At 39.1% G+C, this 12,192-nt stretch overlaps 1 protein-coding gene across 1 annotated transcript in view; it reads left to right on the top strand.

Moving 5' to 3' along the window:
• LOC129695814 (probable E3 ubiquitin-protein ligase HERC1) overlaps nt 1–12,192 on the top strand; it is a 291,266-nt gene that overhangs the window by 113,658 nt on the left and 165,416 nt on the right. The window contains 4 exon segments of the mRNA XM_055633161.1: nt 508–634; nt 2,023–2,179; nt 3,183–3,465; nt 3,780–3,873. Coding sequence (XP_055489136.1) covers nt 508–634; nt 2,023–2,179; nt 3,183–3,465; nt 3,780–3,873 — 661 coding nt within the window.

Raw genomic sequence — 12,192 nt, 5'->3', positions numbered from 1 at the left:
AAAGTTTGAGTTTGAACATTTGAAATGACATTAAGAACTACCAGTCTCACGGAACCATAATCCCCGATAACCCTGACTTTAGGAAGAAGTCAAAGGGAACAAAGTGTAGAAGACAGAGAATATTTAAAAGCATACTTTAATCATTAATCTGTTTTTGGGTCAGAAATATGTTATAGGCACATATTTTATTTTAATGATCAATGGTACAATGGTACTTTAATGTCACATGTATCTAGGTACAGTGAGCTTCCTTTTTTTTGCATACAGTTCAGTGAAAATCTTGCTATTGGCACAATCATACTTGAGTGTAGGAGTAGTAGATTATACCGAGACCATCTACAGGAGCCGCCACATTACTGGTGCCATTTTGCTGATTCAAGTCTGAAGTTAAAATTGTAGTCTTAACTTGGCCATTGTCCTGGCAGAGGCACTGGGTCAACATTGTTCTTCAGGGTTTCAAAATTTGGAAAACAAGTTATTTGCCAGATGTTCCACATTCTTTTACAGCTCTCAGCCCAATGAAAGACTTGTGGAAATATATCAATGTGTCTACAGGGTTAGAAGTGCACTTCTAGCTCAAAGGAATGTTGTCCATAATACTGCAAATGCTCAGCTGCCTAGTTGGACGAGACGGGTAAGAGATAATTTGCACCTGGTGCATCATGTAGCCCAAATATATGTATCTCCTTCTGAACTGTGGGGATCATTAACATTCCTTTTTTTTTTAAACTTTAATCGTCCCTTTAAATTATTTCCACAATGCTGAGTTTCCTGTCTGCCACCATGTGTTAAATGCCTCAAGACATTTATGTATGAATATTTGTTGCTTTATGGTTTCCAATTATTTCTTGTGATTATTTCAGTATTTTAATGTATTTTTTGCTGGATTGTGAATGTTGTTGGCAACAATGGTATTAATGGACTGGATCCTCAAAGCTGTTAAGCTATTTCAGACGGCAATTAAGATGTAATTTGTGGATCTGCCATCACCATATAGATTAGGTTGCTTAAATTGGGATATTTCCTTTCCTGGTGGGTGTGGCTTCATATTTCCATTCGTACATATAAAATAAATTCTTCAAATTCTGTTTAATTTCACAATTCTAATTTATACACTCTCAAACATTTGGCATCCAAGTAAAAGATGCAAGTATCCAGCTGTTTGTATTGAAGCAACTGGGCATTGCAGCTTTACTAGCAAAACTGACACACACAAAGTTACATTTTCACATCAACAGTAGACAATAGGTGCAGGAGTAGGCCATTCGGCCCTTCGAGCCTGCACCACCATTCACTGTGATCATGGCTGATCATCCACAATCAGTACCCCGTTCCTACCTTTCCCCCATGTCACTTGATTCCCCTATCTTTAAGAGCTCTATCTAACTCACTCTTGAAAGCATCCAGAGAAATGGCCTCCACAGCTTCTGAGGCAGAGAATTCCACAGATTCACAACTCTCTGGGTGAAAAAGATTTCGCTCATCTCTGTTCTAAATGGCCTAACCCTTATTCGTAAACTGTGGCCCCTGTTTCTGGACTTCCCCAACATCGGGAACATGTTTCCTGCCTCTAGCGTGTCCAATCCCTTAATAATCTTATGTTTCAATAAGATCCCCTCTCATCCTCCCAAATTCCAATGTATACAAGCCCTGTTGCTCCATTATTTCAACATAGAACAGTCCCGCCATCCCTGGAATTAACCTTGTTGTACTCCCTCAATAGCATGAATGTCCTTCCTCAAATTTGGAGACCAAAACTGTAGGGCAATAGGGATATCACAAATTAAAAATATACTGCATGACCATGTTTTTGTTACAATACTGTGGAATTGGCAGGACTTGTGAAGCATCAAGGATACCTACAAGCCATAATCTGTTTATACCTTGCATTGAAAATGGGTGTTTTTCATTTTGGTACATCGTTACAGTTTGTTATTGGTTATGCTCCTTAAAGTTAACTTTTTTAGTAGACATTTTATGCTCCTTTATCTTTTTTAATTAGTAGAGATCTATATCTTTCAGGTTTCAGAAATCTCAGATGATGTTGAGGATGAGCCACAAGAAAGTTGCAGTACATCTGCTGAGCCAATTGTGAATAAGGGACAATCTGAAGAACCACTGTACAATATGGAAAGGGAGATTGTCTTATTGGACACAGAGGATTTCCCAAAGATAAGCAGTGTGTAAACAGAGATTGTATTAAATTTTGCCAGCATTATAATTCATTTGATGCACTATATTTCTGTAAACCATGGCAGAAGTTTAGTAATCTTCTACAAATCTTTTACAAAGCTTTTCTAAAATCTTATTTATCAAATGCATAGTAAAGAAATAATTCATCATTTTAATGTTCCTCAAAATCATTGGCCAATAATTTATTTGAAGTCCCAAGCCCCTCCTACTTGCCACCCACTTACCTGCTGGATCCAACATTCTCTATGTGGATTCTCAACAAAACTACTTGCAGTATCCCTCATAATAGTCGCATGACTCGTATGATTTGCCAATCAAAATACGGGAAGAATGTCCAACAACTGGTTGTTGGCTATAGATGATGTCAAAAGCTAATAAAACTGTTAAATATTAGAGATTGAAAAGGTACAGCACTAAAAAAATAAACATTTTAAATGGGGTGAATTAATTCAACAGAATTATCCCATGCATATCTTGAAATAAATGTTCCAAATGCTGAAGCTAATGCAGATGCTGTGAGCAGATGTGTGCTTTCATACTGGGAGGAAGATCAGAACTCCAGGTACACTTGTGTGTATGGGGAGTTGCCTAATGCTAGATCTACGCTGCCAAAATGTACATTACAGTATATCCAAAGTTTATTATACAAAGTGTATGGCAAGTTTTCATGATACTGCTGCAATCATTTAACATTTTGGGATGAGTGCAGAAAATGGGAATAACTTTTTATATTTGATAAAAACCAAAAATGCTAGAGATAGAATCTAAGGAGAGGGGAATATTTCACATTTTGCATCAAATTATATAAATTTGAAATGTTTTTTTCCCTTCCACTGGCTGGCATGCTGTGTATCTCCAGCATGTTCTGTTTTTTTTAAATTTTAATTCTGGGATCTGCAGTATTTTGCTTTTCAATATTCAGTTAAAATTGATGTTGCAAACAACATGCTATGTAGTTCAGATGTTAATTGTCCTTCTCCATGTTCCAGAGGTTTTGGAATGTTTCCTTGCTCGAAAGGCAGCTTGTCATCATGAAAATGAAACTGTGTATGAATACTCGGGCACAAGTGCCCAGCCCAATGGAACAGGCAGTGTGGAAGTTCCAGAAACTGAAGTTACTGCGAAAGAGAAACGAACGGAATCAGAAGACCAGTTTTCCTCTATCTCTGCGTGCCACTATGTAATTGTTCGTTGTGCATTCCTTATGCTTGGAGTAAGGCCCATGTGGTCAGAAAATGTATGTCAAGAGCAGACAACATCAGTTAAAATTAGGTGAGTCATCTAAATTCCTCTTTCTCACGTTCCTTTCTCCTCGTGCATTATTCTGCTGTTGCTGCTTCTTCTCTCATTTCATTCATTTTTCACTGTAATTTGAAAAAGCAAGACCAATATCATGGGGTAAGCAGTGGGGGGTGAAAATCACCTGGATCAGGATGCTCTGACTGTATCTAGTCAAGCTTATCTTTTGTTTTTGTATTATGTATGTATAGAAATTAAAATGGGGAGAATTTAAAATAAAATCTCAGCTGACTTGCTCTCTATTTTTGATAGTCAGAACATGTAAATTTATTGGTACTTTTTCATAGGAAGGAAACTTCTGCCCAAGAGGATCAGTCATTTCGTACAAGACTCAGATCAAATCAAAGTGATTCCGATGCAAGGAAACAAGTGAATAAAGAAGTATGTGTTGTAATTTGGATGCAATAATTACCTATATGCTGTTCTTTGTGTAGCGGCAGATTTTTCAGATCTTTCAGGAAATTAACTCCCTAGCCACTAATTGGACGAGAGGGGATAAGGGGAATATCTTCGGTACGCATGCAAGCTGCCTCAGAGACTTTCAGAGCTTCTACTTTCATAAAGCTTCAGCACACAGTCTTTTAATGAATATTTTCTTTATTGTAGATATAAAACAGTAAGATACATCCAAGGTTTTCCGACTTGTTCCAGCAATCTTCTTCGAACTCCAGCGCATTGCTTCAGATACTAGAAAACTCCTCGTGTCTTCTTCTTCACATGAGGCTTGACATGCTTGACCTGTGTGTGACATGGTCGAAGGATAAACCTTCTCCCTCTCCTGTCCAAAACGAATTCTCCACTAAACTAACATGCAAGCAGTTAAGCTGCATAAACACGCCCCAAGACACGTCATAAAATCCCACCCACATTATAACGGGCTGGCTAAAATTTAAAGGAACATGCCATCCACAATGACATGCAAAATAGGCCAAATGGCCACTACATACCGGCCCCTAATTGTTCCGAATACATAATGAGGCAATTACCAAATAACATCAAAAAAGTGGCCATTAAGGCTTAACATACATCAAAATCAAAATCAAAATATCAGGGAATAAAACCCTGTGGCTCCCTCGTCAGGAAATCAAACCGCGATCGCCCGCATGCTAGGCGTGGATACTAACCACCATACTAATGAGGAAAAAATAGCATGCACTATATATCTGCAATCACAATTCTTTCTCGACTCTTCCATCTTCGCTTTCGCCTTCTAGAAGCAAGCACAACTTAGTTATTGGTCTTATTAAAACATTGTTTTTTGTTTTCAGTCGCACCATACGTACCAAACCCTGAACATCAGGCATGATTTCCAGTATTCTACCCATTAACCAAGAACCTCTAGATGCTGTAGAGTCAGCCACCACACACCTGTCGCCTTTTAATCCTTGATTTGTCGTTCTTGGAAGAAAAATTAAATACTCCTTATATCTCTCTGCTTTCTTCCATCTACGCTTCGGATTTACAAAAAAGCCCAGGATTCATCAAACCTTTCGTAATCGGTTTCGCTTTTTCCAAATAACATTTCTGTATTTGTTTGTTTCAGACATTTTTTTCCGTTATTTGTACCAAACCATCAATCAGGTTTTTTTTTTTATTTTACCATTTTTCCATCAACTTCTCAATTTTGAATTAATACATGTTGTTGAGTCAGCCACCAACACAATGTCGCCTGGAACTTGAGTTCCTTTTCCCTTTCCGCAGGATTCTTCTCCAAGATACTTTCTGTTATTTGTTTCTTTTCCCGAATTTTCATCAACAATCTTGTTTTTATTTTAAGAAACCAGGCTACCGATGTTCTCAATTTATTCCATGATGAAAAGTGGGTTATTAAACTATTCACGGTGTCATATGAGTTTTTTTCAATCACATTCACCGAAATGTTTTGTTTAATTTCCGGATCTGTTGTAGAGATTTCAAATCCGAGTTCAAGCTTTGGCCATTCTCTACTTGGCTTACTAAGAAACTTTGGCCCATTGATCCATCTCTTGTTATTAAGAAAGCAATTTGCTGTTTGTCCCCTAGAAGCTTCATCCGCAGGATTTTCCTTTGTATTAACATATCTCCGTTGAGAAACATTAGTAGCTCCTAGTACAAAGGAAACTCTATTTGCAACAAATGTCATAAAACGTTTGCTTTCATTGTTAATGTATTTCAAAACCGTAGTACTATCGGTCCAAAAGGTAGATTCTTCCAGTTGAAATTGCAGTTCCTTTTTCAGCATTATGTCAATTTTCACAGCTAAGACTGCTGCTGTAAGTTCCATTCTGGGAATCGTCATTTGCTTCAATGGTGCTACTCTGGCTTTTCCCATTACGAATGCAACATGCACTCTTTTGTTTACATCTTGTAGTCTTAAGTATGAAACAGTCCCATAACCACTTTCGCTGGCATCCGAAAAGTGATGCAGTTGCGCATTTCCGATATTACCAATGGTTTTAGGCTTTATACACCGATCTACCTTAAACGTTGACATTTTTTGGAGGTCTTTTAACCATTCTGTCCAACTGTGCGAGGATGTTTGAGTTATACTCTCATCCCAACCAAGTTTTTCTCGACACAGATTCTGTAAAATTAACTTGGCTAGCAGTGTAAATGGTGCCAGAAATCCCAAAGGATCATATACTGAACCAATCACAGATAAGATACCCCTTCTTGTGCATGGTCGTTCCTGAATTGACAATTTAAACTTAAACACATCCGTTTCCACACACCAGTGCAGTCCCAGTGCCCTTTCCATTGGCAAGTTGTCTTTGTCTAAATCCATCAACTTGGTTTCTTCGGCTCTGTCATCTGATAGAATGCTTTCCAAAACAGCACGACTGTTGCTGACCCACTTGGTAAGTACAAATCCTCCCTTATTGCAGAGAGAGGTTAGGTGCTTCACTATTTGAATTGCCTCTAACTCGGTAGATACGGATTTTAGGCAATCGTCCACATAAAAATTATTTTTCAAAGTGGAAATTACCTCCTCTGGGAAATAATCTTTATTATCCTCTGCGGTTTTCCTCAAAGCGAAATTCGCACAACTTGGAGATGACACTGCTCCGAAAAGATGTACTTTCATTCGGTAATCAACAAGGTCTTGCTGCACATCCCCTTCAGGCCACCATAAGAATCGCAGATAATCAATATGTTTACCAGTTACTTTCACTTGATAAAACATTGCTCTGATATCAGCCATCAAAGCTATCGGTTCTTGCCTAAATTTGATGAGAACTCCAAGGAGCGAGTTAGTCAGGTCTGGACCTTGCAGTAATTCACTGTTAAGTGATGTCCCTTTAAAGACTGCCGCGCAGTCAAAGACCACCCTCAATGTCCCTTTCTTCGAGTGGTACACCCCATGGTGCGGAATATACCAGATATCTCCATCATCTCGATATAGTTGATTCATTGGTATCCTTTCAGCATAATCATTATTAATCATATTCTGTAAGAAGGATGTATATTCCTCTTGGAATTTCGTGTTCTTAACAAATTTACGTTTCAAACCATGAATACGCTGTTCAGCCATATAGCGATTATTTGGTAAATTAACACTTTCCTTCTTGAAAGGTAAATCCAAACAATAATGTCCATTTTTCATCTTAACTGAATGGTTCATAATATCTAAGAATTTCAATTCTTCTCTAGACATTTCTTCATGTTCTTGGCTGGTACTTTCATTGAAGTCATGATTATATTGCTTCATTAACAGCTTTTCCAATTTACCTGTAGATATTTGGTTAACAACGGCAATTCATTTTGCTTGTGCTTTCCTTATTCTTACACAAGGAGCCATAAATAACCCATCCTAGTAGGGTCTTCATAGCATACGGTCCATCCCCTTGGCTCCTAATTATCTGTACAGGTTCTAATGCTCTCAGGGCATTCGTTCCAATAAGTAAGTCAATATCAGAATTTATCTTTGTTATTTTGACTTCTTTCAGGTAAGGCCATTGCTGTAAGTCTTCACATCTGGGTACATTTTGACGACCAACAGGCATTGTTTCATGTGTGAAAACCTCTGAAATTGGAATAAAATTATCTTCATCCAAACTGGATATCTCCATATTTGTTATATAATAACTCTGGTAATCCTTTTCTTTATTCATGGTACGCATTTGAATTTTAACTTTCTCTCCAGTAATGTCCAACCTTCTCATCAAATTCTCTGTGCAAAAAGTAGCTGAACTCCCATGATCCAGAAATGCATATGTTTGCAACACTACATTAGTTTCCCTATTTCTCACTTGTACTGGTAAAATAGAGAAAATGCATGCTTTCTCTCCGGCCCCAATATGTGCAGTTACTTGAGGCGAGGTGATAGCATTTACATCCGCTGACTCCTTTTTCTGCTCAGTATGATCTGGCTCTTTCTTTACAGTATGAAGCACATCAGGATGATTCTGCTTACATTTGTCACAAACTATTGGACACTTACAGTCTTTTACCATGTGCCCCTTCTTTAAACATCCATAGCAGATTCCATTCCTTTTTAAAAAGTCCATCTTTTTTTTTTTTATTTCATATTTCTTTTCCTAAATTTACGACACCATCTTATGGTGTGACCTACTTCATCACAAAATGGACAGAATTCATTCTTTCTGGTCGGTGCATCCTCTTTGGCACCACCCAACACCTTCTCAGGTATTATATTGGTAGCAAAATTGCTTTTCTTAGGCCCTGTCTTTTGTTTAGTTTTGACATAGGTAGAACCCTTATAAATTGCAAGTGGCTTGGCTTCTTCAATAATCCCGCTGCATGAATCTGACATGTACCGTACTTCTCTTTCTAAATATTCCACCAGGTCTGGTAGCCTGGCTACTTGTTTGCTCTTATCACGTATTTCACCTGCCCTATCTCTCCACTTTTCTCTCATTCTTCTGGGCAACTTGCTAATGATGATTCTCATATTACTTGAAAGATTAATTTCCTCCATATAGCCAAGATTTTTCATCGAGCTGCAACATCTTCTCAGAAATATTGCATATTCACTCAATTTATCCACATCTTCTGGCTTGATTTCTCTCCAATCATGGGCCTTTTCAATGTATGCATTCGCAATCCTCTGTTCATCACCAAATCGTTCCTTCAATAATCTTCTCGCCTTTTTATAGCCCTGGTTGTCTGGCTCCATCTGACAACTTTCCACAAGCCCCTTCACCTTTCCTTGTGTGTACTTCACCAGAAACCGTAAGCGCTCTTTTTCATCCATAACTTTCTTCTCTAATACCTCTTCCAGTGCCCTCACGAAAGTTTCATATTCTAAAGGATCTCCAGCATACGTAGGAATTTCAACTGGTGGCAAAATGAGAGATTTATTTCGTCGAGCTATAATCTCGTTGAATTCAGATTGCTTATGCAGCAGTGCCAATAGACCAACCTGATTCCCTTCTCCTTGGTCCACTGGTCCTTCTCGAGTTTGTACGGATGTTCTTATAGTAGCTAGTTTCGGTCTAGCACCCATTTGCTGAGCTGAAGGTTCACTCAACCTATTTAGGTTTTCCAATCCAAGGTATCCTGTGGACTTTGACCGTGGAATCGATTCAACTGCCAATTCACTCTGAGCAGGTTTGGCTCTCTGTCTAGAGCTTATCGCCTTTGATGATCTAGAGCTGCATCTAGACCCTTCACTTTCCAGTATGTCCCTTCTGGCTTTAGCCACCTTCAACTTTGTATCTAATTCCAGTTGTTCCTGACATCGCGCCATCTCTTCATGCTGTCGGGCCATCTCTTCATGCTGTCGGGCCATCTGTTGCATCATCTCTTCTTGCTGTCGCTTTGTCTCATCTTGCTGTCGGGCCATCTCATGTTTTTTCTTCATAGCATCCGCTTCTATTGAGAGCGCTGCTAACTCAGCCTTTGCTCCCAAACGAGCAGAAGCCCTCGAAACCGAACTGGCTGAGCTACCAGATTTACGGCCTGATCTTTGTGAAGATACATTTGAGATACTATCTCCCGGTTCTATTTCATCACCTTCTTCTTCTGGCTTAGTATCTTCTTTTCTGCTACCTTTACTTTTGCTAACTTGCTCTAACCATCCTTCTACAACTTCTTTGGATTCATCATAATACTCCGTATTTTCACAATCCCACTTAAAATGTCTTTCACGCTCCTCTTGAGAACGCTCTGCCTCCAGCAGTATGTCCTGCTTCTCTTTCAGCTCATGGTTAAGGCTACTTATCAGGCGTAATTTCTCTTCCACCTTGTCCTGGTTCTCTTCTGATTCCATGAGTGTCTTCACACTTTCAAACAGCCTTCTAATCTTCTTCCCCAACTTGTTCCTATCCAATTCAGCCTCCTTGAGAACATAACTTCGACCTTTCTCAGTGAGTTTAAGTTGTCTGGCTGGTCTTTCTTCACCACCATGTGGCTCTTCTGGCATAGCTCTGCCCTCATCTTCCTTCATGATTTAAAAGAGGTAATCCAGTGATACGTCTTCCGATGCGTTCCGATGCTGTTGATAGACCTCAAGGCTCTTCCTGGCCGAGATCTTCTTCAGTTCCACGATTGGAACCAATCTTCTTTGGCTGCACCTCTCCGAGGTCTTAGCCTTCGTCCTGCTCTGGCCGCACCTCTCCTAGGTCTTAGCCTTCGCACTTCGATCTTCTGTCCCTATCTCAGGGACTGGTATTTACCCCCGTCGGAGGTTCGCTTTTACTTATCTTCTTCTGTCCCAATCTCTGGGACTGGCAATTACCCCCTGCCGGAGGTATCCTTCGACTTAATGTAGCGGCAGATTTTTCAGATCTTTCAGGAAATTAACTCCCTAGCCACTAATTGGACGAGAGGGGATAAGGGGAATATCTTCGGTACGCATGCAAGCTGCCTCAGAGACTTTCAGAGCTTCTACTTTCATAAAGCTTCAGCACACAGTCTTTTAATGAATATTTTCTTTATTGTAGATATAAAACAGTAAGATACATCCAAGGTTTTCCGACTTGTTCCAGCAATCTTCTTCGAACTCCAGCGCATTGCTTCAGATACTAGAAAACTCCTCGTGTCTTCTTCTTCACATGAGGCTTGACATGCTTGACCTGTGGCTCGACATGGTCGAAGGATAAACCTTCTCCCTCTCCTGTCCAAAACGAATTCCCCACTAAACTAACACGCAAGCAGTTAAGCTGCATAAACACGCCCCAAGACACGTCATAAAATCCCACCCACATTATAACGGGCTGGCTAAAATTTAAAGGAACATGCCATCCACAATGACATGCAAAATAGGCCAAATGGCCACTACACTTTGTAGAAATCTGCTATTATTTGGTTTCCTCCATTTTTATCTTTCTGCTGAACTTATGCATCCCAATAAAGTTAAACCTTTTATGTGTATGTTTGTCCAATGCATTTTAGTTGTCCAATCCATTACATTTTCATGGGTTTTCACTGTATCTTGCCAAGAAGGTTGTTAATTCTAATCTGAATACATGTTTAATAGTAATTGCATAACTATTATGAGTGTTTTGCTGGTGCTCTTGAAGTGAGACTTCACAAGAGGGACTATGGGGAGAAGGCAGGAGAATAGGGTTAGGAGGGAGATAGATCAGCCATGATTGAATGATGACGGAATATTGATAGGTCAAATGGCCTAATTCTGCCCCTGTCACTTATGGCTTTATGAGACTAATGGAGTTATAAATGATAATTTTGTCAGTTTCTTTGGAGGTGAGTATCCCACTAGATTATTTTATATTAATGACCAGACTTCCAATGTACTTTCCCAATCAAAATGTAATACATTTATTATTTGTACCCAAAGAAGATTTTTGTTACTTTTGTTAGCTAAAATTCTACTCATATTCTCTTTATTGTACTCTTATTTCAATTTTTGCTTTCCTCTCCAATCTTTTCATTCTTGATTCTCACCTGTATTATCGAGCAGATGTCTTGCCATACACCTATTTCGCTCTCTATCATTTCCATCTGTTGGGAAATTCAAGCGCTGGTCACCCTACCTTGTTATGGGAACATATTAATGTTGCACCCAAACCATCTCTATTAGCTGACAATTATTCATTTATACTTTTGCCTGCTAATGTTTGTTTGGAGATCTGTTTTCAGCCTAACTTCAATAAGATATTACACTCTGACGTCTGTTCCCAGCCAAATCCTGGCAGCAACAACATTAGTGATCCCTGTTAAAAGTATGCCATCTACATACAGAGTTTACTTGATTAGTCATAGTCATAGAGACATACAGCATGGAAACAGGCCCTTCGGCCCTACCTGCCTGTCCGAACTAAGATGTTGTTCCATATCCCTACAGAACCTTTCCTATCCAAGTACCTGTCCAAATGTAATTTAAACGTTGTGGTTGTACCTGCATCCTCTGTCAGCTCGCTCCATATACCCACCATCGTCTGTGTGAACAAGTTGCCCCTGAGGTTTCTTTTAAATCTGTCCCCTCTCTTAAACATATGTCACCTGGTTCTTGATTACCCTTCTCTGGGTAAAAGACTGTGGTCTTCCCTATCTATTCCCAAATCTATGGACATAAATCAGGAATATAATAGGTGCCAATCATAAGGCCATTGTTAATAGTTAAAATGACTAAAGATCTACTTTGCACCAGCGATACAAATCAGCGATTGAAAATTGCTTGGAATTTTCCACAGTTATTTACAGAGTAGAAATGCACTAGAAAAATGGAAGTACAGTCTTAGAACATTTTTTTGGTGTGTACTGAGTCTTTGGGTTTTTTCTAACTATAATGATCAC

This window comes from Leucoraja erinacea, chromosome 1 (assembly GCF_028641065.1).
Source record: "Leucoraja erinacea ecotype New England chromosome 1, Leri_hhj_1, whole genome shotgun sequence".
Lineage (NCBI taxonomy): Eukaryota > Metazoa > Chordata > Chondrichthyes > Rajiformes > Rajidae > Leucoraja > Leucoraja erinaceus.
Note: the sequence above shows the minus strand (reverse complement) of the source record. Positions and strands in the feature narration are given on the sequence as shown.